This window comes from Thunnus maccoyii, chromosome 8 (assembly GCF_910596095.1).
Source record: "Thunnus maccoyii chromosome 8, fThuMac1.1, whole genome shotgun sequence".
NCBI lineage: Eukaryota > Metazoa > Chordata > Actinopteri > Scombriformes > Scombridae > Thunnus > Thunnus maccoyii.
Genome location: NC_056540.1, coordinates 11,912,753 through 11,940,501, shown reverse-complemented (window position 1 = coordinate 11,940,501; position 27,749 = coordinate 11,912,753). Strand labels below are relative to the sequence as shown.

Genomic DNA, 27,749 nt, shown 5'->3' with positions numbered 1-27,749 from the left:
CATTTATAATATGTGTTTGTGGTGTTCAGACATTTATGGTGGTAGATGTATTTCAAATCTATTGTATCAATGGTTTGCAGAAACGTACAATGCCAATATTTTATTCTGGCGATTGGGCTGCTCTATGTGAAAAGTGCCCTGAGATAACTTCAATTGTGATTTGGTGCTATAGAAATAAAATTTGACTTGACTTGAGTTCACTTGAGTGTTAGTTTTGGTCTTTTCATGCAATTTGAATGTAAAAATATAGAATATCACCAGACTTTAATGGGAACTTGGAGGCAACACAGTGCACAGGTTGGGAGGTAGGAGGTCATTTTTGTCAAAATCAAGTGAGATTTTTCACACAAACGTTTGGCTTAATTTCTCAGTAGAACAAAATGTATCCAACAATGTAATTAGTATTATGACAAAATTATGAGACCATTTATCGTGTCATAATGATCACTTTATATAGTCTATCATAATATTGATACTACATCATGACATTTCAGAATTTTAATTTTAACTCATATTTATGGGAAGAAGAATCGCTCTCAATGAAAAATACACAAAGTGCCTAATAATAATAATAATAATAATAATAATAATAATAATAATAATAATAATAAATAAGTAGAGTAAGACAATTAACCCCATGTGTTTATAAAGCTGTTTAATATACAAACTTATGATGCACAACAATTTACATACAGTACATTCGTCTGAAAAACTAGATCTGCGCTATCATTACAGTGTGTTTCCATTATTCATAATTACGGAAGAAGAAATATATCTTTTGATGTCATCTTCTCATTGGTGAAGTAATACTGTTTAATATGGCAGAGCTAACTGCTGCATCAGTGATGTCATGCAGCTGTAGCGTCTCATGGTTTCTTAGGTTTAGTTTTGGGGACCACTTTAATGGTGGTGGTCACTGATTTGGCTCCTTGCAGGTTCTGAGCGGTGCATGTGTACGTTCCCTGGTCCACATCCCTCACCTCATCCACCAGGAGAACAGACTGAGTTTGCTGTCGAGCTGGACCTCCACTGACTGGACTGACGCTGTCCTGTGTGTACATAGGCCTCCCTATCTGTAACCAGCACAAAAAGTCCACAGCTTAATAAATATTAGTAAGTCATTTATGAATGACTATGGGCCGGGATGACCTGCATTATATAGGTGGAATGCTTGTTGACTAATGATTAACTAGATAAAAAGACAAAGTAAGCTGTATTGGCAGAGGATGTACACCAACTACGCGGACCCTTCACTTAATTTAGCTCAACAGGCAAACAAGTTATTTTTATGCATAAAAATCGCTTACTACTCATCTGTAAAGCTTTAATAACTCATTTATTAACACTAACTAAGTCATTAGTTACTTATAAACAATTTAAAAGTATCCTTTATGTAAAGTGGTGAAGCAAAAATCGCTGTTTTTAGCATGCTGACCTGCTGTCCAGGGTACTCCCAGGTGATCTCTATGGCCACATCTTGTTCTCCCACCACAGTGCAGCTGACACGCAGATTCTCACCCACGGTCACCGTGCTCGTCGAGGCCTGGATCACTGGGGCAGGAGGAGCCATGGGGTCTAAAATGTGGAATATCAGAGAGCTATGTAAGTGATAAGTTACACCAAACAAGTTAAGTCGGCACATACAGTATTTTCTCCCCCTTTTTTTGTCTGGTTTTCTTCAAGTAGTAGTACTACTTTGTATACAAGTACATAACACACCAACAAGAGGGCTGTTTCTACTACTCTAACCCTTAACAGTATCCCCTCATAGTCTCTATACCAAACCTCTGAATTACAAATTTATTTTTCATTCACAAATACCTTATCAGTCCCCAATAAATGAGTGATTAATCCTTAAGTAAGCTTTCACGGAGCAGAGAGAGTGTATTCTTCAGGTTTCATGCTATTTGTTTATGGGGAAAAAGACATCCACAATCACACTACATTATGGTCCTATGTTACCTAAATGATATATGTTGTCATGATTTCAATATTACTTAATGTGAAGAATGCTATAACATCTTGTATTTGTAATTTTTGAATTTTTGAGCAAACATGGGTCAACTTTAACCTGAAACACCCGTCTGTGTAAAAAAAAGTGTGTATCAGCTGCACAAAAATGAAAAGAGTTGAAATATTCCATTTTTGTATATTCTGGGTCACTTTAGGAAATGTCATAGATTCCCAGGCTTAAAGCATGGTGTTTAGGGTGTTTTACTGCTCTCAAATGTAAAAAATAGTCAAATTTCTGTCAGTTACTTTCCACCTATGCTTGTAAAAGTCAGATGGGCAAGAATCAGGTGTGAATCTTGTTGTTATAAGTGATTGTTTCTTTGTGTGTGTTGGTTTTACTACTTGTCCATTATATTTCCCTGTCGGCTGTCTAATGCACGCTGCTATAGGCTCCACATGGCCATGACCCTGAGCAGCAACAAACAGTTAAAGGCACCAAATAAAAGTATGACTGAAGGAATGCACGACTCTGTAGCCACACTCACAGTTGACATAGATGAGCATGTATTTGGTGGAGCTCTGCCTCAGGTTGCCCAGACTGGCTACACAGTACAAGGCTCCAGCGTGATAAGGCCGGGGGCGATGGATGGTGAAGCCCTTCTTGACATTAAAGGAGATCTCTGTCCCGTCCACTGCCACCTCCACTGGTGGGAACTCACGGTGCAGAGTTACCTTGGCTTCAGGTGACGTCACCTGGCAGGGGAGGACTGTTGGCCAGTTGGTTCTCAGCTGAATTACTTCATAGTAGTCCGACGACGGAACAAATAGCTCTTGTGGGTCTGATCGGTACAGGTAGGAGATAAGGCAGATTGGTGATAAGATAACATGTCAATGAAAAAAGCTTCCTATCAAGCTGGTGGTAAAATAAATCAGAGGGCTGCAGTTCTGAGAAGTGCACATGTAAGCATCAATAAAGTTGAGTCATTGTACCTGGAAAGAAGACAAAGACTTTCACAGCTTTGTCATATTCCTTTCTGCAGTCTGTGTCTTCACAGTACATAGGATAACAGGTGTACTCCCCTGTGTCTGCTCCTGTAGTGTTGACTAATGTTAGAACTCCATATCGCTCAAATTGGGCAGTCCTGCGGAGGCAAAACAGATTCTACCAATTATTTTGTGTAAGCTTGAACATGATGGCTTTATCGGCTAAAGAATGAATTGTACATCGTGCAAGATTTAACAACCATGAAGCTTACTTGAGCCTCCCATCATCATCCTCCTCCAGGTAAGAGGGGACGCCCCACTGCACAGGTTTGCCCCTGCACCTCAGCTCCAGAGTGTCTCCAGACTGAACGCTTATCATCTCTCCCACCCTTGTAAACTTACCTCTGTTTAGCACCTGCATGTGTAAGATACAAAATCATACAGATATACAAAAATTATATTTATCTACCAAAAGTGCCTTCTTATGAAAAAGTGATTGATGAAGGTTCCTGTTACATAAGAAAAGTAATTGTGTGCCTGTTGAAATACCTGTGTGAGGAAAGTCTGTGCCTGGGCTGCAGGTACAGCTTTGACCTTGGCTGTTACAGCTCGGGGCCCTTTGTTTGTTACTTTCCCAAGTTTTGGTTTGCCGGCCTTCCTCCCTGGACTGGTCCTCTGTTCTTGGGCATCATTTTGGCAATAAGCTACACAGTGTACAGAGCACATGATGCAATAATAATTCATAAATGCAGAAATAGTCATGTGTTTGGTGATATAAATTTAGTGATAATCAGTCATATCTTAAGAAAGAAGATTACTGTGTGTGGTATTGGCATTGTTTCATTAGATGCCGACCTCTAGAGTAAGCCATATTGTACATTAGGTCAAGAGAAACCTTCCCTTCTTGGTAATTCTAGGAATGCATGTTCACAGAACTGCTCAGCAAGTGAATAAAGTCACTTACCTAACTCGAAGATTACAGCATAAATAAAGAGAGTGCTCAGCACCAGCCTCCCCTTCGACCCAAACGAGTTCACCAAAGGCATGATTGATCAGTGGATTATCGGAGTGGTCTGTGGATTGTTAGTTCATGCAGTTCAACACAAAGTGGCGACTACTGAAACCAAAAGGAGGGAAGGGAAAGAGAGAAAAGAGAAAAAAGGAGGAGGAGGGCAGAGCTTGCGAAGTGAGCGGTCAGCTGTTTACCAGAATCACACAAATTCCACCTCCTGAGAGTGGCATTAGTACCCCAAATTCCTCCTGACTGGCTCAATGGAGGCTTTCAAGCCTGTCTGGACCAATGAACAGAGGCCCCTCCATCTGGAATCGCACAGCCTGTTTGCTTAGCTGCTGGAGTGGAAGTGTTCTAGCAGCATGAAACACATCACACAGCCCAGACAAGGTCTGTGGCAAGCTTATTAAAAGCATTTGGCACCCAATAAACCTTATGTCCTGCATTCATTAATTGCCTTCCTGCAGGTAAAACAGATCACAGGTCTGATCTGCTTTAGACTGCCTGTCATTCTTTAATCTGTGTAGTATATGTTTTGTGAGGCATACAGATCTTGTTTTGATATTTTATGTAACACATCAAACTGCCTGAGGGTTTTTTAAACACTGAAAAGGTCGAAAAAGTCTTGTACATAAAGCTGGATCCTGTGATAATCCATCAATTCAAATCAATCTTTTTAAACACAGTAATCTACTGTACAGACTGTAAAACAGTATGAGAGAGACTTGACATTTTGGGCTTTATGAATAAACTTGACTTGACTTGTGAGTATGTCTACATGCACTCATTATCCCCTATGAAATTACATGTTTCTAAGTAGGAATGAAGTAGAGGTTTTGCGTGTTTGACTATATCATGTGGTATCCGGCGGGAACAATGTAAACCTTTCCTTTTGAATGACTAGCTAAGCCACGATTTTGAACATAAAACAGGTAAGCTGCAGTGAAAGGTCCTTTTGTTCTCAGTGAACTCTGGGTAGTGAGCTCTGGCTTTTTATCCTAGATTAAAAGTGTAGCTGGACTTTTTTTTCTTTTTATCAATATGTGCAAAAGAAAATGAACTCCAGATTGTAGCCACATTGAAAACTGGATTATTTCTTTTTAATTAAGGAATACATTTACAATATGTAATTAGAAAACATGTACAGTTTCTGTATATACACTTTGAAACAATAAACAATCATCTTCAAACATGCTAACAACAAAAAAACATTTCACAAAAGGCTTTCTATATCTACATTGTACATCTTTCAACTAACTTTATATTTTGATATGTAAAAAAACAATTCTCATGTTATTATTTATAAATCATAATTACAATAATTAGAATACATTTCTATACTTTACATTTTATATGACCAGTGTAAATTTAATTGTAATAAAATGGTATAATAGAAAATTGTTCAAACCCTTTTTTTCTTTTGTTTTGTTTTAAACATACATGGGTGCAGGGAACTACTTTGATTGTGGGAAAAGGATTTTTGTACAAAAGAAGAGTTCATGAAGAGGCTCCAGGACAAGGCTCAGACATTGATACAGGCAAAATATAAATATGATTAATAATGATATGAAAATAAGTTTATTTTACAAAAAAAACAATATGAAATTGTACTTTAACCAGCTGCAAACTGCATCAACATGTAATAAAGTGGCAATGTGGGATAAAAGTTGGCCCACTTGTCTGCATTTCAACACTACACACCTGTCACGCTGACACCGCAGGAACAGGTCCGCAGCAACGTGTGTAAAACAGTTGAACACTCAAAGCAGTTACTCACTGTAACATCTCAATTCATCTCTCTCCACTCAGCTCGAGCTCAGAATTTCTCTTCTTTAATGATGTCGTTGTCCACATTGCTACTGATGGTTTCAGTTGTCGGCTGGCGGTTGAAATGCTTCTTCTGAACGCTGAAATGCATCCCGTAGCCAAAATAGATGAGTAATCCTGTAGAGAGAAGTGGTGGGGATCATTACAGTTCACTGACTTACTCAATAAAATACCTCTAAAACTTTCAAGTGGAAATTTAGCCTTACCTACTGCCATCCAGATGGCGTAGCGCATCCATGTGTCTGCACCTAACTGGACCATCAGGTACACATTTATAAATGTACTTACTAAAGGCAGTGCAGGGAGAAAGGGCACCTATGGACAGATAAAAGTGGGGAAGTGAAAGATCATTCTAGTTAATATTTATTAGAAATTAAACACAAGATTTGGCTCTGAATACTCAGATACACCATTCAAATACTCTCACCATGAAAGATGCCTTGGTGGGGTTCTGCGGGTGCCTCCAGATGAAGAAAAGGCTGAGCAGTATGATGAAAACGAGGACGCAGACAAGCACCAGACTCCATGCTTCCATACGGGCTATAGCATCTAAGGCTTGGGTCAAGGTGATACACAGCCCGATCACACATGCAACTGTACAGAGAGAAACAGAGAAAAGATGCTTAAGAGATTAATGAGAGAGGACACTTTGTGGATTAGAACTGCAAAGGAAATCAAGGAAATGTTGGTGATCTAGAAAAGGTAGCAGTACTGTTAATTTACCAGAGGTTATAGTTAGGATTGTGACCGTCCTTGAGGTAGTTGAAGTGGGAAATGATGGAGGCTTCAGGAAGCTAAATTTGGTGTCTGACTCCAAGATCTTCAGGTCTGTGTCTTCAGACTCAGGACCTGCCTGGTACCTTGATTGCAAAGAGAAGAAACAAGTTCATGTTGTTTAATCAGCGGTCAAAGTAAAAGGTCAAAAATGGTTTTGAAAGTGAAAGAGATAAATGAACCTCAGTATCAGGATGCATATGGCCACAAGTGTGTAAGCAAACAGAGTGCCGATGGACATCATTTCCACCAAGGCTTCCAGGTCGAACAGCAGGGCCATGATGGCTGAAGATGGGAATACAGAGTTATTTAAGTTCTATATGTACATACAAGGTGATGAACAACTGGAAGTGAAAATACAAGCTCCCTCCTGCACACCTGCGACAACTCCAGACGATATTGTAGCTACAGCAGGACTTCCCTTGGCAGTGACTTGAGTCAGGGGTCGGAAAAGCAGGCCGTCTCTTGCCATAGCAAACAGCACCCTGGGCATCGGGAACATGGAACCCAACAGGCTGGAGAGACAAACGCAAATAGGGTCAGACAACGAGCATCTAAATGCTTTTAGTACCAGGATTAGGGATGCACGATAACATGGGCATGTCATTGGTGTCGGCCGATAAAGGCTTTAAAATGAAATGTCGGCATCGGCTTGAAATGAACATTTCTGCTGATATAACAGGCCGATTTGTCGCCTTCTCCTCCACTGCCTGGCTGTGCTTTACTCCGTGGACTGTTTCACCCTTATAGTCCCAGTGTTTCCTCTGCAGGAACCTGAATAACAAACCAGAGCTTGGTGCTCCAGTTGGATCCACACGGAGAGCCAGGGCTGGCTGGGAGGCTAAAAATCGGCAAAAAATCCAATATTGCGCATCCCTAACCTGGATAGTGCTTTTAATTTAGAAACAGACTGGCTAAAAACAGACTGTTTGCTACATCAGGTCTACATTGATCTTTCAGTCCTAAATGTTACCCCATGTGGTCACTTATATGACAGATGGCTTGTTTTATTTAGGAAAGTAATTACTATTAATGGACCGTTCTCTTTCCTGATTCATTAAAGTCAGACCACTTTAAATCGCGTTTTGGGAAAAGTCGGCCTGTCAGACTCAAGAGAGTGACTTTGATGCCAAGCTGGTATTGGTGATGATTAGCATAACCCGAGAAAACAGTAAGACTTTTGACCTTGTAAGATGTTTGAAAAATTATATGTAAATCATTTTTATGATTAACACTGAATATTTTTCACTGCGCTCACAAAAACTTTTCAGTTAGACGCTTCCTGTTTGCAAGAAACATAACTGACCTAAATGAGCTTTGGTAAGTCAGCACTCAAGTAACTCAGTGGCTTTGCACACACCTTGTGGCAAAGTGTGAAGTTGATTTCCTGAGTAAATATTGTTGGGGAGCACAGTATTGCCTGGAAAAAAACTTTTTGTGGCCTATAAAGTGGAGCCAGATGTTCCACTGAGTTGTATGATAGCTCTGTAAAGCTCAGGTAACATTCTTCTGTCTTGTGTGGCTGTGTTTTGATTATCTATCGTCTATTTTATCATCTGATTTCTTTCTTAAGTCAATCTGACTGATGGGCTGGTGGATTTGGGACTGTGAGTCCTAAATGGTTGGTGATGTAATCCCATTGATTAGTGATGTCACTACCTTGATCATCAACATCGATGGCTTCTTTAACTCAGGAGTTTTCAATTGATTGATTAAGTCATTAATGACTCCCCTAACTGGTCCCAAAGATGCATTTGTAGTAACTATGATGAACCCAGTATATAAATAAACTACTACTATATAACCTCATCTCCACTACAACCTTGCAAGTTGTGGAAGTCTAGAATATGGGATGAAAACATATATTTTCTGGAAAAAAACTGCATTGGTTTTGTATTTGTTTCATAGAGATAAATCAGTGGCAGGCAACAACAGTCAAAGATTTAACAAATGTAGACATTTTGATTTTTTCATTATGGTTCCTTTATGGGTTGAAAATGGTCCTTCTCCTTAAGCTAAACAAACCCAGTGGACTATCTGCAAGATGAATTGACACAAAGCTGAAAACTGGGCTGTTTTTCTTAGCTCATTGACATTTTGGAGACACTTTACTTTGACACAAATTAGGGTACCAGCTGACAAAAGTTGTTACTGTTCAAAGATAATGAATTTGTGGATACCTCAACGTTGACTTCAAAACAAAAAAAGTTGGATTTAACTTTTTTATCCAATGACAGTCACATCATATGACACCCGACTGTATGACCAGTAGATTCATACCTGGTGGACAGAGCACACAGTGATCCCACTGCCACAGCGTATTTAGCGGGACCCCAGCCGATGTGTTGAAAGGCCACTGGCAGGGGGCTTTTTTCATCGAGCATGTAGTAGGGCATCATCAGGGTGAGAGCAGCAGACACAGCAAAGTAGGCCAGGAAGCAGATAAGTAGTGAGGCTACAATACCCACGGGAACAGACTTTTGAGGGTTTTTCACCTCCTCACCTATGGAGAGGGATTCAAAGAGGTCAGTTATACTTGATATTCCTCTTTTAATTGTTTGGTGTTTTCTGAAATAACAACGACTACGAATGCACAAACCCTACAAACACAACGAAACCTTTGATAATTTATACATATATGATATCTTGAGGCTACACATCGAGTGTAGTTTTGAAAATGGAAGCAAAAAGGGCGTTACAATTAAGTGTTGATTTGTATAAGACCTTTAAAAAAATGCAATATTATGTCTGCTGGATTATGACAAATGTCAGTATACAAATTGCTAATGTTATAAAAAGTATTGTTGAAACATTTTCAACATAATTTATAATTTCTCATCATGGTGAGGAACATCATTAACTGGTGATGTAGTGGTAATAATATGTAATAAAGTGATGATTCATGGAAAAAAAAATCATGATTTACTCCTCTTATTAAGTAATTATTCATAGTAATTATTATTATTGTTGAAATTAAGAAGGCTATCATCTAAACAGTTGAGCTGCAAGGTTCAATTATGACTCTGGAAATACCAGTTTGACAAAAAAATATCCTAACATAAGGTTCACTTACTGGAGCTTTCAGTTAAATGAACAAATAGTTGTATATATACTTTCTCCCCTGCACATACAATCACTTGTTATCACGTGACCGAAATTCCAAAGGGTCACATGATAACACCTGAATCATCTCCATGACAACTGAGAAAACTACCACCACTGACCAAGGCCATGAGATAACCAGTCATTTCTGGTAAGAAAATATTATGTATCATTTGTTGTCTTTTTTTTTTCTTTCCAACTATTAGTTGATAGAATATATCATTAACAGGATGCAGCATTTCATTTGAAGAATTATTACATTACATTACTCAAATCTGTTACACATTGAAATCGTTGCCACATTTCAAAGGCGGGCACACATTTTACTACAAGTCTGGCACTTTAAAGTTCATTCTGCTGTGTCACTGCATATAAAATATATACAGTATATTTGATTTCATTTATTTAGTAGTGAATCTTCTACTGACTAAAATGTAGTCAACTTTAATATAAGCACACTGATGGGAAAGGTAGAAGTCGTCCTCTCACCTGTTGTAGCGATGCAGTCAAATCCAACAAAAGCGTAGAAGCATGTTGCAGCTCCGGCCAGTGTTCCACTAAAGCCATAAGGGAAAAATCCACCTACTCCATACGCGCTTGTAAGATTGGCAGTAGAGCTCAAGTTACTGCACACAGAGAGAAGGAGAACATTACCTTGTTACTATACAGTTAGATCACCAGGAGGGCAAATACAACTGTATCTGTGCAAGAGAGGGTCCCAAACACAGACAGCGTTACATTGCTCTTTGACATTACTTGAGTTCAGCTGTTTCGTTTAGCAAAGCCTCCGCACTGATTTGCCAGTTGGAGATGTCTCCCTTGATGAATCCAGAGATGGTCACAAACAGCAGCACCAGTATGTTGACTGCTGTGAAAATCTTGTTGATCGTTGTTGACTCTTTCACGCCGAAGGCTAGCACACCTTCAAAGAAAACACAGTGAATATTAATTTTTTTTTTGTACTTTAGTGTATTTCTGCTTCTATCAGTGGCATTAAAGCAACGTTACCTGACAGTATCAGGATAAGAGCCGCAGCAAAGGCATCTGGGTAGGGTGCCAGGCCAGGAAGGCCCATAGATGCATTTTCCTCAAAGAATTTAGATATGGCACCCCCAATAAGGTCATCAAACGTCCCACTCCATGCCAGCGCAACACTGGATGTCCCTGAGCAGATAATTAAAAATGCAATAAACTAATCAGCCTGAGTTACCATTTAACTGTAGTCATAAGCAGAAGATACTGATGGTGATATTTGTATCCCTGCATCTTTCACACTTGATGACTCAGTTATTTCAAACCACACCTCTAGTTTATTGGGGTATTAAAATGGAAGTAATTAACTTCACAAGCGGTATAAAAAAAAGAAAAGAAAACCAGATTTGGATTGAAAGACAGATCCAGCTAAACAAACAGAAACTGTCTCTGTTATGACAGTCAGTAAGAATCTGCTTCTGCAGCAGGTGAAAGGTCACAAGGTGTTTTAGTGTCTCACTTTGATGGTCGATCATTTATGGGTTTCAATGTTCACAGCGAGCCACATATGTTACATAAGTCTGTTTTGCTAGGATGAAGACGTTTGAGCCAGATATTAAGATTAACATAGAAATTAAGCTGAAATAATATTTTCTTGTACACTTTGGCAAAAAAGCAAAAGAAAAATCAACCTTTATTCAACAAAATATTTACTATAAGAAGACTTATTCTCATGAACTAATCTTATAACTTGAATAATAGGTATTATAATAAATTGTAATTGATAATAATATGAGAAGAATTCGGTGTATCACACTTACCTATGACGTAGGAGAGTAACAGATTCCACCCAGTGATAAAAGCCAGAAGCTCTCCAACAGTCACATAGCTGTAAAGGTATGCTGAGCCTGTTTTGGGAACCCGGGACCCAAACTCTGCATAGCACAGTCCGGCGAATATGGATGCCAGGGCTGCGATGAAGAAGGAGATGATGATGCTGGGTCCAGCAGTGTCTCTGGCCACCTCTCCGGAAAGGACGTAGACCCCTGCCCCCAGGGTGCTGCCCACACCGAGGGCCACAAGGTCCAGAGTGGTCAGGCATCGGTTAAACGTAGACTGCTCCCCCTCGGGTTCCAGGGGCTTCCTCCGGGACACGCTCACCAGGAACCTCTTCAAAAAGCCACACGACATGCTTCTAGGGTTTGGATCAGGGTGAAAAGATGAAGGAATTATATAGGAAGAGACAGGTGGGAGTGCAGATAGATGTTAGTGAGAAAGAGGGAGTAAGAGAGAGAAGAGTGAGAGGAGAGGCGACGAAGGGCGGATCAGTGAATGTGTTAGTGAATAATTGTCAGGTCAGCCCCACAGTAGAACATTTCCTCTTTGAATAAACTTTATCTATCTAATCTATTTTTAATTCAGAAAAAAATTAACTATTTATTTTAAAAAAAACATACAATTAAACACTAAGTTTAAGATATCAAAGAATATAAAATGTAACTTAAATTACATGTTCTACTAATAATCTACTAGTTTAATTTAAGGCCAAAGAAAGACTGAATTCACTCACCTCTGCTGTGTAATTCCCTGCTTCACAGGTGTGCTAAGAAGAGAAATTAACAGAATCTGTCATTCTCCTAAATCACATTATTCTTTTATACATGCCCTCCTTTATCACCCCCCTGATATAATAGTGCTGATGCTTGGAGTTTTCATTGCTGCCCACATAAGCGTAACAACGCCCTGCTTGAGAACTGCACTTTACTCAACCTTCAATTACTTACACAATATCTTCCTTGAACATTTATGAGCAGTGCAGATAAACAATCGTTTTGTTATTTACTACATCAAGTGTGGTCTCACCTCATCAGAGCACATTCATGTCAGAGATAAGTTGTCCTCGCCGCTTGGTTTAGGGCTACTTGCCGATCAGTCACTGCTGATAACAAGTAGGGAAATTACATTAAAAACACATATAGAGAAATAAAGATGAGATCTGTATATCTATATGTGCTGTAATGGTCTGTGCAGGTGTTGGATATGAAGTTTGTCCAGAAAAATGAGAAAATATTATATTAACTGTTTACATGAGGAGGCATTTTTAGTTTTCTTTACCCATTGTAAATGATTACAACTTTGCTTAACAGTAAATGAAAAGGCAACTGCAGAGATGATTAAAAAAGGACAGAGTTATTTTTGTTTGTATGCTTTTGTTTTTTATTCATTTTTTTGGGGGGGGGGGGGTTTACAAAAAAAGAGTGAAAAATGTATGTAAGACTTCTTGTGAGTAACTCGTGCTCGTAATGTAAGCTGTGGCTTTGATAATCTTTTCATGATTATGCCTTCAAGATAATCCAAGACTTTAAGGTACACATTCATATGACTTTGGAGTTTGTCCTTCACAAAACGGAACAATTTTTAATGTGGCAACAGTAGAAACTGAGAAAATGTTATTAAACTTTAAACTCTGACCAATTAATGCTACATGCCTAATCATGAAAGGAAGGTATGCAGAGTTTTTCATGTCACACCAACCCAGATGTTCTCAACTTTTGGAAACAAGCCTATGACTTTATCACTGCAGCTATGTGGGAGTTTGCCTGCTTGCATTATGGAAGCCCTGTACCCATCTCCACCTGAAGGTGTAAACCCACCAACCTAATGGCCCTGAGACTTAATAAAACAGAGGAGGACAAAGCAGCTTTCATGGCTTTTGCATGCAGCAGACTCCACACTTTACTCTTTGAGAGGTAGCTTTCACCTTCTCATCTCCCGTCAGGGGAATTCAACTCACCTAATCCCTCCTGGCATCTACTTCAGCAGGCATGAGTCGAATGGGGAAGGCAGCCTGTGTGGACAGTCAAAGTACCTTTGACCAAACTAAAAGCTCCTATCTGTAGATCTCACTGCTTGAGATATTGTTTCCAGAGGGACAGTGGGGTAATGCTTAACTTAACAACAGCTACTATGCACGTGATTTGCAGCTTTTATGATCAGAAGCTTTATCTGGATTCCAGTGAAGCTCAGTTAATGTTTGTTATTGTGTTGTTTATTGTTGCCTATTGCGCAAGAAATATCTCAAATTCAATACAGTTAAATATTGCTGTCCACCATTAAAAATTAATAGATGCAAATTAAAATAGAAGTTACAGATTTGAAGCTAACTTTCTGATGGTAATTTTATTCTGTAGATACACAAGTTATTTACCTTGTCTTCAGTCCCACGAGGAGTGACTGGTGACTGTGTGGTCAAAAGAGCGGAATGAGGCAAAAATATCCGTACTGTTGACTTGGATGAAGGAAACATGATTTTTACAGCGATATATACAAGACTGGCCTGTGTGACCCTCCCACTCAATGGAATTACTTACAAAGTACTCTTTCTCACTCCCAGCCAGTTTGGCTCATAATGTTCTCATTATTGCATGGACGGCACAGGGTGAGAATTGCGAACAGCAAATCCTATTCAGAATGTCAGAAATGCTTTTGTGTGGACTTCATTTGTTGTTTTGTTTTTTCAAGTTTTTATTGCATACTTGCAAATTCATGAATTGGTGGGAAAGATAAAATGATTTTAGCTCTCAAAGTCCTTGTAAATAATCAGTCTGTTGTGATAAAGCGACAAGATGCTTCTATTATCTATATCACTGGTTAGTTTAAAAATGTGACAAAAAGGATCAGAGTGTGCAATCAAAACTTTTTAAAACAGTAACATTTTTGTTACTGTTTTAAATACACGATGAAGACAATTCCTTTGTAAATTGCAATTCATTGTTTAACCATATAAGTCTTACACTGATCAAGCAGTTGTTGTCTGTAGTAGCATACATTTATGCTGGCTTTTTGTCATTTGTTTCAGCTCTGTTTGTATTATCCGAGCCGGGTTATGATCAGCGTGTAATGCATTTATAGAGCAGAAGAGGTCAGTATAGAACAATTACATGTCATCACTGGTGCCTCCCACCTCCATCTGTGTATACCTCATATGGTTAATATTCTCTTTCAATATTGGTGGAGGGAAAATGAATGAGGTTTCATGATCACATGGTTTCAGGTATGAGCAGGCAGAGGCTTTGTGTTTACGCATTAAGCAGATGTCAGGTAATGTCAGGGAGAAAATGATAGTAACCGCAAACCAAAACTAAAGTCGGTGTGACTGGGGTTAGCTCAGAGTGAGTACTGAGTCATGCTTCTGCTATGTGTGGCACTGGACTGTCTGGAAGACACTATGCTTCCTGTAAGTCACCTTTTATCTTCTTTCATCATCTCTTCTGCCAACACATTCTCCATACATAGTATCACAATATCACCATGAAGGACTGGAGTAGCTACTAAAACTCATTGTATAAAACACCTTAGGCAGTGTGGTCAGAACATACGGAACAAAACCTTGAAAGCAGAACAAAAAGTTGAAAATAATTGATACAGTACTGATACAGAAGACTACATAAAATGAGTTTTGTAGCCAGTTTAAATGTTTTTCCTCCTATAATAGCACTACTTTACACATACAGATATAGAAAATGATGTATTACAATTTTATTAGTGTCATATTTTGGGCATGTTTTGCCTTCTATAGCTCACAATGCTGACATGGTTTCTCTTTCTCTCTCTCCCTGCCCCCTCAACTATGCTGGTCTCTCCCCCTGTTACCGGAATAGACGCCTGACATGACAGAAATAGAGCAGAGCAGACTCTTACTGTACATCAGTGCCAGCAAGCTCCCCTCTGTTAAAATCGCATGTGAGCTCTCAGTCATGAGACAAAGTTCAGAAATTCTAACAAAAAGGTTCAAAGAACAACATCGAGTTTTGCATTTGTTATCGGTGCTTCATGTCTTTCAATTCCCTTTTAATGTTTTTAAAAAGACAAATATTTTCTTATGAGATAAAAAAAAAAAAAAGCCGGAAAAAGTAATGCAAAGATGTTAGGAGATTCTGGGCTCTGCTTGAGTCTGCGTTTTGCAGATGCAGCAGCAACAAGATGTGCGTAAAATGGTGCGTAATTCATGCGGTCGTCAGGTTTCGGTCATGACTGGATGCTAATTGGAGCAATAGTATTCTCTTTACCGTAAGGCATTGCACTGCTACATTCATACATTCAGGCTCACACACACACACACACACACACACACACACACACACACACGCACACACATACTTTTGAGAAGCTGCGCGAGAGAGCTCCGCAGTCGTTGCGTCACAGAGGACACGTAACGGGACGGCCTGAGTCTAACCGGAGACTGCGGGTAAGCAGGGTCGGACTGAGCAGAGACAGCAGGACCACTCGCACCGATACTTTCTGCACACTGAAGGTAAGCTGTTATCTGTTGTCAGACATGTTCTTCAGGCCGTTTAAAGACTACTTGGAGACAATTAATGACGATATAAAATACACTGGATACATTTGCTGATGCGTCATTATTACGTACCAATGAATTGCAGACAAGACAAGACAGCAAGATACTCCTGGAAGACGTTTATGTCTTCATTAAGTGCTTAAATTAAAATATATATACTGTATTAAAGAGATTCTCTGCATCTACATCTTCTTTGTTTTTGTATCTTAAGGAGATTTCTAAAGTCACAAAAAGATCCACAGATAGATAAAAAGCCTCTGAAGTTTATTCTAACTGTGGGGTACAGAGAAGGGTGTGGCTCTGAATATATAGAGGCCCAGTCCCCCCAGACCTTGATTCTGACATTAAGTTAAACTGTGCATGCTATTTTGGGAGAGCTCCTCTTAAAAAAACAGTGCAGCATTAAAAACGTGGGTGGATTTTTCTCAAATTTTCTTTATAGAATCGCTGAGTGGCATTAAGTATACATTTGTCAAGCATTTGTCCTTCCAAGTTAATTTTATCTGTAGAAATTGTTATTTTCCACTGAAATAATCAGTTAGGGAAAGTTAACAGAAAGAGTTTTGTCTCTAGTAGCTGTGTCTCCATACTTTAGGCTACTAGGCTGAATAGCTCTATTGTACATTAGAGGAGCCTTGCTAAACATTTCTATGTAAAATGTGACTATACAGTTTTCCTGCCAGCTGGCATATTGCAAATTCCATCTGCCTGTGCATCAATTTTTGTGAATTAGTGATCAAGTTTAATAGAAATTGCTATCCCTGTTCTTGTATTTGTGCTGTGCTGTTGTGTAGGAGCTCAGGCCTACTCAGAATTATGTAATGATCATTTCTAACCAACACTGCCAGGCAGCACACTGAACAGGCCACCTGAGTAGATTCTCTCAGGAAAGGAGGGGTCATCATCATGCATACTGTCTTGTCTCTTTGCATGATGATTTCCCCACACAGCAGAGGGCAATGACACCTTTAACAGGGCAGGGATGTTTTGCAATGCTGCTATCCTACCTCAGCATTTCTCACTCTCTCTCTGTAGGCCCGAAAACTATTGATTCCTGCACAGTGTTGACACAGAAGACCAAATATAGAAATGGTAAGGACAAGCATTTTGTAAGTATGATGTGGATCTTACCATGCAGCCGACACAGATGGTTTTGTGTACCACTGAATGAGGTGTGGACAGAGTGGCAGTGTCATAAAGACAGCAGTGTAGGGTGTCAGTAATACCTATAGCACCAGCACATCTGACGGATACACATGACAGCATATTTCCAAAGGAAATTGCTTTTAATTATACTCATATACTGCAACGTTGTGGCCTTGGCAACAGAAGAAACTAGCAACACCCAGGGATGAATGAAGGAACATGAATTTAGTTAATGACATTAAATCAACATTAGGACTTTTCCATATAAGGCCCACCACATGAAATGTGATTAGTCTAGTTACAGGTCTGTTGCTAGGGGCTTGTTGTTGTGGTCTTGTTGCTATGTGGGTGAAGCTCTCCAGCTGTCGTGAAGAGTGATGGTCGCTGTAGTGAAGCAGAGGAACAGAGCATGTGCAGTGGCCTCTCAACGGGGTGGAGAGCACATTTTGGCTGACTGCCTCAATGCAGCAGTAATCTCTACGACAGCAGCTGCAGTTTGAGCTTTCAGTACGAACGCCAAGCTTGCTTATTTCCCCACAGTGAATACGCTGATAACCTCACAGCTTCATAGGACCACAAATGATAGAGCTATGATGTTCGTAGTCGTGATTTTTACGACGAGCTTTATTTTTCTTTACATACTCAGTGGAGGGTGTTCATAAACTCTGACATTTTTTATTGTATTTGTTGTATGTCAGATCCCTGCAAAGGGAGGTGTTTTATGTGCAACCTGACTCCCTGCTGCTCATACACACCCACTGTCCTGCCCCTATACACACACACACACACACATGCAGACGCACACACAGCAGGTTTCTTCTCATCTACGTTGGGGGTGAGACAGGTGCAAGCAGTCAGCTGCTGTAATGGCAAACTTGGCTTCACGTCCTGTCCCAGTTTCCCGTCACTGCCACATTCCACATTACACAGTCCACTACTCCCAGGAAGAGGGCAACATTAGAAACTGGGATATACAACATAGGAAAAATAATAAGTATTCTAAACACTTATAAACTTAATTAAGTGTATTATGAGTCCTAAACTTCTGACACTTAGTTGGGGATGTTCATGTCCAACTTTTTTTCTCAGTTTTTTAAACTGTTTGAGTTGAAAAAGCATGTTGGCTGAGGTTGAGGTGAGCAAAGCTATTGCTGATGTTGAAGTAGCAAACAGTGAACACAACCAGCTGTAATAGTAGTCAGTGTGAGTTTCCTGCAGATGTTATTTCTAGCTTTACCACACTTTACACACTCTAGCTGATGGCAGTGTGTATGTCAGTGTGCACTTCATGAATCATCACATAAAAATGTTTCATGCTTGAAATTCAGCTTAACTACATATATTTTTTACAGGTGTTCAGAGGCACAATAACAGATGCTCCGGACTTCGATCCCAGTGCCGATGCCGAGACGCTTTACAATGCTATGAAAGGCATCGGTGAGTGTCTCACTCCTTCGTGATTTTTGACCAAGGAGGTGGAAAGGTCATCTTTCATCTTCTGCACTTGTAGGCTTAATGGTCACACAAAGAATTTCACCCAGAAGTCATGACGGACAGAGTTTCTTCAGTTCTTGATATGTGTCTGAGAATGTTGCTTTGTGTTCCTCAGGTAGTGATAAAGAGGCTATCTTGGATCTGGTCACCTCTCGAAGCAATGCACAGAGACAAGAAATCATTGCAGCGTACAAGAGTAACTTTGGGCAGGTACAAGAAAACATGTCATCTCTCATCTTTGTTTGCTAAAATGCTATAGAAATGTGTTTTTCAGAAATAGTTTGGATATAATGCTGCACAGTAACTGAGAATGCCTTCACCAGGACCTGATTGATGACCTGAAGTATGAGCTGACGGGCAAATTTGAGCGTCTCATTGTCAGTCTGATGAGAACCCCGGCCTACCATGATGCCAAAGAAATCAATGATGCAGTCAAAGTAAGATTTTTTCTCATTCTCCAGTCACATCTAATGACGGAGAGGCTACTTCATATTTAACTTCATGCTCTGTTTCAAGGGAGCTGGAACAAATGAGAGATGTCTGATTGAAATCATGGCGTCTAGAAACAACAAACAGATACATGAAATGGTTGAAGCATACAAGGATGGTGAGGCCTGTTTTTTTTTCTTTATTAAGACTTACAGCATTATAAAAACGGATTCTTTGCTTATTACCTGTCAACATTTTACACTGATGTCTGTGTGTGTCACCAGCCTATGGCACAGACATCGAGGAGGATATAATCGGAGACACGTCCGGTCATTTTAAGAAGATGCTGATTGTTTTACTTCAGGTCAGTTCACTGAGGAGTTGATATTATCAGCAGCAAAGTATCCAGTCAGCCATTCACTGGCTCATAACCACAGTAACCAGTGACTGATCAGCAGGATGTTGTTTTGGTTCGCTGGTGACCTTGTTCTCATGGTTCCAGGGGACCAGAGATGAGTCAGGAGTTGTGGACGGAGACTTGGCGGAACAGGATGCACAAGTGAGAATTTGAACAAACTGTGACTAATAGAAAGGGGCAACATGCTTAGGTTTATTGACTGTATGTCATCTTGTGCTTTGTCACCTCTACGTAGGACCTGTATGCAGCTGGGGAAGAGCAGTGGGGGACTGACGAGGCCAAATTCATCATGATACTGGGAAACCGCAGTGTGACCCACCTCCGCATGGGTGAGCACAGCTCTGAGGGAAATTAACATGGGAGTGTGGTATTTAGACATTCCCACTGTGACCTGTAGTCCATTTGTCTCTCAGGATTCAATGACACATTAAAAATTGTTGTTAAAGTGTAACTGAAGAAAGATAAGTTGTAGTTAATTCTAAAACTCCTTCACTGTTTAGCACTATTTGAGGTCATTACAGAACAAAATTGCAAATTCTCTAACAGAATGAGGGCTTTTTTTTTTAAAGAGAGGTAAGGGACAGAATGGCAGAAGAAGAAAGAAAATGTCACTTCTGATAAAGTTTCTTTGATACAGGCTAGTGACACTTGATGAGTGAACACTATTTGTAGCACGTGTTCAATGCAAAGAAGCCTCGATGTGTAAAAAATACATATTAATATACCTTGAGGAGGATGAGATAACAAACATCACCCAGTGTTGTCTCCTGTTTGTTTAGTTTTTGATGAATACGAAAAGATTGCAGAGATGTCCATAGAGGACAGCATCAAGAACGAACTGTCTGGGGACTTTGAGAGGCTGATGTTGGCTGTTGGTAGGAAACACTCAAACTTTAACCAACTATACTTACCTCTGGCTGGTTTTATAACAAAAGTGCCACTCTATAATGGATTTCTCCTCTGGGTTTTTCTCACAGTCCAGTGCATAAGAAGTGTTCCCATGTTCTTTGCCAAGCGTCTTTACAAGTCAATGAAGGTAAATATACTCAGCCGCTGCTAGCTTATTCTAGTTCAGACCTAATTGTAGACAGATATGCTGTAGCAACACTGTCATTTGACACATTTTTCTGCAGTCTAACTTTTTAAAATTACATTATAAAATGTCCCCTCAGCACTTGTCCTGTCCTTCTTTTCCAGGGTCTCGGTACAGCTGACAATACCCTGATCAGGATCATGATTTCTCGCTCTGAACAAGACATGTTAGATATTCGAGAATGTTTCCGTCTCAATTATGAGAAATCACTTTATAACATGATCATGGTAATAAAAAAAAAAAAGTTAATGAGACTTTTTATATGCACTTATGATATCTGAATGTCTCCAATGTGACTTTGTGTTTGTGTAAAACAGGATGACACTTCAGGGGATTACAAGAGGACTCTGCTTAATCTGTGTGGAGGAGATGACGAGTAAGTTACAGTATGGCTGCAAGCAACAGCAACAACCAGATGGGGGTGATAGAGAACCACCTTTAAGGAGTTACTGTTTTCACAACCTTTTGCACAACTTCAAAAAATGTTAGTGCGGTTATGCAGAGACATATGAAAACTACTTGGTGAAGTTGATATTTATCTGAAAGTAAAGCAAATCCGTATAGCATTATTTATTTTATTTGTTACCTAGAACTGTGCCCACTCTATATCATGTGAGGTTTTGGCTTTTCTGAGTGTTACTGTGTTGTGTCAAACTGATCATTACAGTTTAGCTGGAGAGTTCTTCCCTGAAGCTGCTCAGATAGCCTATAAGATGTGGGAAATAAGTTCCACGACCAAAGTCAAGGTTTGGCCCTTTCACGCTGCCACTAGATCTGTTAATGCATGTTTGGCTGAGTAGTGGCATGCATCTTAATTACCTGCTGGCCCTGCAATGATCTGCTTCTTGCAGTGATGTGAACTTGTGCTGATAACACTGCTGATGTGTGCACAGCAAAGGCTTTGTCTAACCGCGGATAGGATCAGAATGCTGTTGAGCTCAAATACAAATCGTTTTTGTCATAATGCTTTCTCCAAACCACCGTTTGCCTCTCTTTGTCCTAGTGAATATCAAAAAGATCTCAGCATTTTGGTTGACAAAGACCGTCTCACTAACGCTTTGTATAACTGAGTTGTTTTTCAGCCCACCCACCTTTTCATTGTTGGTGGTGTCACGGCCTCTAACCTCAAGGGGCAGCACTCCCCCTCAAATGTCAAGAAATTATTATCATAAATATTAGGGTGTTGTTTGAGAATTGTGATATCAGCTAAACAATCTTTGAACAACAAACCATTATATGAGACTTTTTTCCTTTTTGCATGTTTTGCAGACCTTTGCATGTTTAGTATTTTTCTAGATCTGGTTTATTTAATACCAAAAGAATGGAGTGTGTATCAAAACTATCTCACTTTGCCATTTTACATTATGTGTGGTAAATATCACTGAATGTCATTCTCCCAATTGTGTCATTCCACTACCACAGCTAAGGCCAACAATCCGCCCTGCATCCGATTTTGACGCCGGTGCTGATGCACAAGCACTGAGGAAAGCTATGAAGGGATTCGGTACGTAACCCCAGTTTGAAAAACAAAAGCTTAAAGCACATACATATTGCTGCAACAAAGTTTTGTAACAAACTCGACAACTAACCACTTCTTCATTTTTTTGACTACAGGAACCGATGAAGATGCAATCATCGACATTATTGCACACAGAAGCAATGCACAGAGGCAAGAGATCAGACAGGCCTTCAAATCCCTACTGGGAAGGGTGAGAGAGAAGTGTAATTGAAAAGAGGATAAAAGTAAAATGACACTTATTTTTTTGTTGCACCTCATATGTTAAGCTCTGAGACAATTCAACATCCCATTGTAGCAAGTTCATAACAAGTCAGTGTGTTTGATCTGTTCTCAGGATCTGATGAAGGACCTGAAGTCTGAACTGTCAAAGAACTTAGAGAGGCTGATCATCGGGCTCATGTTGACGCCGGCTGAGTTTGATGCCAAAATGATGAGGAAGGCGATGGAGGTACTGCAGCTGATCAAAATCATGTAATAATTTGACATATTTCTTAAGTGACAGCAGGCAGCCTAAAAGGTAAAAATGGGGGATTTAGATGTAGTGAGAGGAGCTCATGAGTCAAATTTACCCCGCCATAAATGTTCTGTTAATTATTTTCCTTTTTCTAAGTCTGCAATGGTTGGTTCGCCCCAGAGAGGTGTAGTTGATGTCATAACAATTACACAGAAAGTATTTGGAAGTCATATAAGTTTTCAGATATTTATAACGTATCTAATCAAACACAAGCAAATGATATTCATCCTTTACTCAAGCAGAGAAGAACTGAGTGCCAAATAGTCTTTTACATTCATATTATTATTCAATTTTATACATTTAATGCAGCTGAATTGAATAATTTGCTGGTCATTAGACAGCTTACAGTCAAAAAACTTCTTAGTGTCACAACCACTGAAAGGCCCAACGTGCCATTTAGGCTAAGGCTAAGATTCTTCCTCAGAGGCATCAATATTATAATATGTGGATTTTTTATGTAGAGTTCACATGTACTCTCTTCCCAGCTCTGTGGTTGGGTATTTTGTTGTTGCTGTTGTGAAACTCTGCTGTCTTTTTGTGCTAAAATGTTCGCAGGGGGCTGGAACAGATGAACATGCTCTGATTGAGATCCTGGTCACCAGGAGCAATGAGGAAATACAAGCCATGAACGCTGCCTATGAGGAGGGTGAGTTTGAGACCAGCAATGGATTTAAAACCACTCCCTTGTTCTGCAAATCCATTACATGCAATGTATATATATATATATATAAATATATATATATGTATTGTAATTAAATGATTAAATGAAATGAACTCACATTTCACAGGCTATAAGAAGTCTTTAGAGGAAGCCATTCAGTCTGACACATCAGGCCACTTCTGCCGCATCCTTGTTTCTCTTGTGCAGGTAATGTTCATCATCATGAGAACTTTGACTGTGTTTAAGTTCCACACCCACTCACTGGTTGCAGTCTGTCTGCTGACTGTCACAGAGAACAAAAAGATCTATTTAATCACCTCCACGGGTTTCCTTTCATAATGTCTTACGGTACATATTTAAGTAATAGCAACATGAGCTTGTTGAAGAACTGACATTAAACTAATTAAAGTTGAACATTAATATTAATTCAACATTTACAGGGTGCAAGAGAGGAGGGCCCTGCAGATTTGGAAAGAGCTAATGCGGATGCTCAGGTGATTTTTTTGACTTTAGGCTGTTTAGTGTATCTTGTAACCATTTATAGCATTCAAAAGTTGACAGGGAAGCATGTGTTTAAATATTTGTTCTTGTTACTGTCCATAACTTTTTAACAGGAACTTGCTGATGCATGCAACGCAGACTCTGATGACATGGAGATGAAGTTCATGAGTATTCTATGTACCAGGAGCTTCCCTCATCTTAGGAAGGGTAAATGTCAAATCAGATACTGTACATTAAACTGTGCAATCAGTGAATTACAGCTCCAAATATGTGAGTCCATGTGAAATTCAATGACAAAATGGTTTATGATGTGTGAAGTAATGAATCTTCTTACTATTCACAGTGTTCCAGGAGTTTGTCAAATGCAGCAATAAGGACATTGAACAGATTATCAAGAAGGAAATGTCAGGAGATGTGAAACAGGCCTTTTATGCGATAGGTAATGCCTGAGTTTGACCTTAAGTTTTATCGTTTTTAACTTCTGAGTCCTTCACAACTTTTGCTGCTGACAACATGTGTTCTGTAACTCCTCCTGAGCCCTTTCTTGTCCTCTCTTTCCTTTGCAGTTCGCAGTGTAAAGAACCAGCCGTCTTATTTCGCAGACCGTTTATACAAAGCCATGAAGGTATTTATGCAGAGGGCTTTAAACATGACAATTTTATGTTGTTGTATATTTCTATTTGCAGTTCTGCAGCACAAACATCAGGTGCCAAATAAAGCAAGTGACATGGTCTTTATTGTATTTAGATTTTTATATCTTTGTGTTCTTTCTTTGTATGACATTTCTGAATGCTCTCAGGCAGTATCAGCTACTGTAACATAATCAAAATAAATAAAGTATCTATTGATCTTCTCTACAGGGCCTTGGTACAGACGACAGAGCGCTGATCCGCATCATGGTGTCCCGTAGCGAAATCGACCTTTTCAACATTCGTAAGGAATTCAAGGAAACACAGGACGTCTCCCTCCATGAATTCATCCAGGTAGAGACTATGATTGTAAGTCAGAGCATTAGCATACTAACACTCCTTGCATGTTTGTTTTCTTCTCATCTGTGCGTCTCTCTGTGAGATTTTTTTCTAACCCTAACCCTTTGTCCTGTGACATTGTGTGAACGTATGTTGCACATCCTCCTTCTGGTGCTGTGGTGGGGTACGGTAATCTATAGCTTCCTGCGGTGGGCTATGGGTCTGTGGCTACTGCACAGCTGTTTAGGAATTTCCCTTGCATGCTTAGCTTCCTCTCTATATCCGCTGTGTGATTGGCTGAGAGCCAGAAAGACAGGAAGTACCCAGAAGCTGTTCTATAATAACTTAGAGATGAAATCACCGTGACACTGATACAAACTAAAACATAGAGTGCTATGAATTGTCTTTGTCAGAAATATTATCAGATTGCACAACAGCAAAGATTGCTTTATATTGTGTATTCTGCACCGTATTTAGTACATCAATTTTTTAGTGTTGCGTAATTTCATAAGCAAGACTTGCTTTTGCTTTTAATAGCATAGCAGGTTGTCGGTTTCACTGGCAAAATAAATTCTGATTCAAGCCATTCGTAAAGTACTAGTTTGTGTATTTATTTGATAAACTGGCAATTTCAAACAATTTAAAGAAAAGGTAGCAACGCTGACATCCCAGAGGAAACGGTTTCATGTTTTTAAATATTTAAAGGAATAGTGTGACATTTTAAAAAATATGCTTATTCACTTTCTTGTCAAGAGTTAGATGAGTAGATGGATACAACTCTTGTGTGTGTACTCTAAATATGCAGCTATACTAATTACATGGTTGGCTTAGCTTAGCACATAAAGAAATAAATAGGCATGTAAGCCTCTGTAAACAAGAACATGTTATTTTTACGGTTCGGTTTTGTACAGATTAAACAAACCACATATAACATTTTAATTAGTGAGTTTTTATCTTGTTATCTGTCTGCAAGAAAGAAAAAAAATTCCCTAAATATTCCTTTAAAAAGCTATTTTCGATGTTAGAAATCTGTGTCTATGTCAGCTGATATAAACGGAAATTCCACTTAACTTAACTTTTATTTTAATCTCTTGACTGAGTGAAGAGAACTATTTTGTGAGAAGAGTGAGAAAAAAACATGCTTTCCAGTTTCATATCTGTTATGACCAAATGTTAGCAGACATACTAAACATGATGATAACAGTATGTTCCATCAATTCAAGCTTCTGCTGAGTGTGTGTTTTCCATCATTGTTCAGGGTGATACATCAGGAGACTACCGTAAAACCCTGCTGGAGCTCTGTGGAGGGGAAGATTAAAATTGTCACGTCTCTGCAGCTCCGTTCACAGACTTCGGTGACTGTAGTGGTTAATGTCAGTATCTATTGTCACTGTCCCTAACTGCTGCCAATCCTCAGCCAAACCAAGTGACCTATGACCTCCCAGCCTTCCAAGCAAGTTTCCTGCTCTCACGTCTGATCCTCCTGTCAGTCAGATGATGTCTTTCTTTCTTTTTTTTTACACAGTCATATGTAATATCGACATGTTCACATTAGTGTAGAAAGGTGCTTCACGTGTAAAGCATTTTGGAGATGTGGAAGTGCTCAAGCAGTGCCTTCAGATTGCAGGCCATCCAATAATTACTGTGATTTTAAGGTATCACACATACCTGAATAAAATGAATAGAAAAATATGTTGTCTCCTGTCTTTCCTCTTACAATAATAACATATACATTCATTTAAGTTTAATGCATATCACACTACACCACATCTCTCTTGCTGTACTTTAATTTTTTTGACTGTATGTGTTATGGGTGGAATAACCAGATTTGTGTATGGTCTGAGCAGAATGGGAACTAGAATATTTAACAACAGGAAACTCCCACTTAACTTTAATGCCTTTTCTGCTGACCAAACTCGAAAATACCCATAAATTATTGCTGCTAATAAAGGTGTCCAAGGCCATTTTATGAGCTAAATGTAAATGAAGACTGATGTTCTTCAAGCAGGATAAAAAGATGTCAGTTCAAACCCAATAATTTGAATTGTTCAATGACAGCTAGTAGCTAAATTCAAACAGCATTTGTTAGCCCGGCCTAGCATGACTTCCTAGGCCACCTGTATCATCACAAAGATATTCATGTCCATACACATTTAAATGAGCAAAAAGAAAACTTTATTACACACTGTATTAACATGTAACTTAACAATTGATTTTTACATATCTTTGTTGGACAAAAAGTATAAGACAGCTGTCTGACATTGAAGCAACACTTTCTCTGTTCACGTCAATGTTTCAGTTCATTGCGTATGTGTGAGCGCAGCTGTTGTCAGGCCATCTTTGAGTTAAAAGAGGAAAGAAGAAAAAAAGATGTATGTGGCGAGGAAATCCCCTGCAGCAGGCTAAAATCCAAGACAGCAAATAGAGTCTGCAGCAGTCAGTTGCATTCTGGTTTTAATGGCACACCCAACCTGAAATTGCCCCATTTGATGATAATTATGACAGATTAAGAGATTACTTCAATGGCATGTTGTTAATATGCAGTTGATGTCAAAATATACAGTGTTTCTTGAATTTCCCTTTTGATAGCTGGGGGAACTTTTGACTGTGGTGGTGTACAGAGCATGACAGCATGAATTACATAGATTGCAGTTCATAAATTTCAAAGCTGTCATGTCCTCTGTTTGACTTTTTTTTATCTACTTGTCTTCATACTGTCTCATGATGTGATCATGCAAACAAGTCATGCACAGTGCTGCACTGTATATACAAGTTAGTAGAGGTCATCTGTGTGTTTTTCTTGAGTGCTGCTATAGTTACATCACTTTTTTTTTTCATTGCAGCCTTTTTTATTCATTCAGTTATGCTGAGATGCATTGATGCATTGCGTGGCGTATGTGCTCAAAGCTACTGTACAAAAATTAATTAACAGCATTCAGTTTTTTTTTCACGTGTTGTGTTTCTCAGTTGAAGGCAGGCCACACAGTTGGACACACACCAGACCATTTTACTGGGTTATGGGA

At 39.3% G+C, this 27,749-nt stretch overlaps 3 protein-coding genes across 7 annotated transcripts; 1 reads left to right on the top strand and 2 right to left on the bottom strand.

Annotated features, from left to right (window-relative positions):
- Window positions 1–667: 667 nt before the first annotated feature.
- LOC121902375 (platelet-derived growth factor receptor-like protein) lies at window positions 668–4,079 on the bottom strand. Its single transcript, XM_042419643.1, has 7 exons — window positions 3,902–4,079; window positions 3,487–3,641; window positions 3,210–3,352; window positions 2,944–3,095; window positions 2,499–2,792; window positions 1,436–1,575; window positions 668–1,073 (listed from the first exon to the last, which is right to left on the bottom strand). Exons 1-7 carry the CDS (start codon window positions 3,981–3,983, stop codon window positions 867–869), a joined length of 1,173 nt encoding a protein of 390 aa, XP_042275577.1. The 5' UTR covers window positions 3,984–4,079; the 3' UTR covers window positions 668–866.
- Window positions 4,080–5,027: 948 nt separating this feature from the next.
- LOC121901826 (cationic amino acid transporter 2-like) lies at window positions 5,028–13,962 on the bottom strand. Of its 3 annotated transcripts, none has more exons than XM_042418838.1 (14): window positions 13,833–13,962; window positions 12,488–12,563; window positions 12,195–12,227; window positions 11,446–11,819; window positions 10,661–10,816; window positions 10,409–10,574; window positions 10,142–10,278; window positions 8,831–9,053; window positions 6,929–7,065; window positions 6,733–6,835; window positions 6,500–6,636; window positions 6,204–6,370; window positions 5,983–6,091; window positions 5,028–5,893 (listed from the first exon to the last, which is right to left on the bottom strand). In XM_042418838.1, the coding sequence occupies exons 2-14, from the start codon at window positions 12,490–12,492 to the stop codon at window positions 5,766–5,768; spliced, it is 1,875 nt and encodes a 624-aa protein (XP_042274772.1). In that variant the 5' UTR covers window positions 12,493–12,563; window positions 13,833–13,962; the 3' UTR covers window positions 5,028–5,765. The 3 variants fall into 3 exon arrangements, with proteins under 3 accessions (XP_042274772.1, XP_042274774.1, XP_042274773.1); XM_042418840.1 differs by having other exon boundaries at window positions 11,446–11,816; XM_042418839.1 differs by having other exon boundaries at window positions 12,488–12,560.
- Window positions 13,963–15,359: 1,397 nt separating this feature from the next.
- anxa6 (annexin A6) lies at window positions 15,360–26,418 on the top strand. Of its 3 annotated transcripts, none has more exons than XM_042418463.1 (25): window positions 15,388–15,938; window positions 17,019–17,075; window positions 18,482–18,566; window positions 18,739–18,833; window positions 18,947–19,060; window positions 19,140–19,230; window positions 19,337–19,416; window positions 19,555–19,611; window positions 19,706–19,799; window positions 20,250–20,345; window positions 20,448–20,506; window positions 20,668–20,790; window positions 20,881–20,939; window positions 21,231–21,309; window positions 21,986–22,067; window positions 22,178–22,272; window positions 22,417–22,530; window positions 23,152–23,242; window positions 23,385–23,464; window positions 23,698–23,751; window positions 23,872–23,965; window positions 24,102–24,197; window positions 24,325–24,383; window positions 24,619–24,741; window positions 25,985–26,418. In XM_042418463.1, exons 2-25 carry the CDS (start codon window positions 17,073–17,075, stop codon window positions 26,042–26,044), a joined length of 1,983 nt encoding a protein of 660 aa, XP_042274397.1. In that variant the 5' UTR covers window positions 15,388–15,938; window positions 17,019–17,072; the 3' UTR covers window positions 26,045–26,418. The 3 variants fall into 3 exon arrangements, with proteins under 3 accessions (XP_042274398.1, XP_042274397.1, XP_042274396.1); XM_042418462.1 differs by having other exon boundaries at window positions 24,619–24,756; XM_042418464.1 differs by lacking the exons at window positions 21,231–21,309; window positions 22,178–22,272; window positions 22,417–22,530; ... (6 more) ...; window positions 24,619–24,741; window positions 25,985–26,418 and having other exon boundaries at window positions 15,360–15,938; window positions 21,986–22,071.
- Window positions 26,419–27,749: the final 1,331 nt, after the last annotated feature.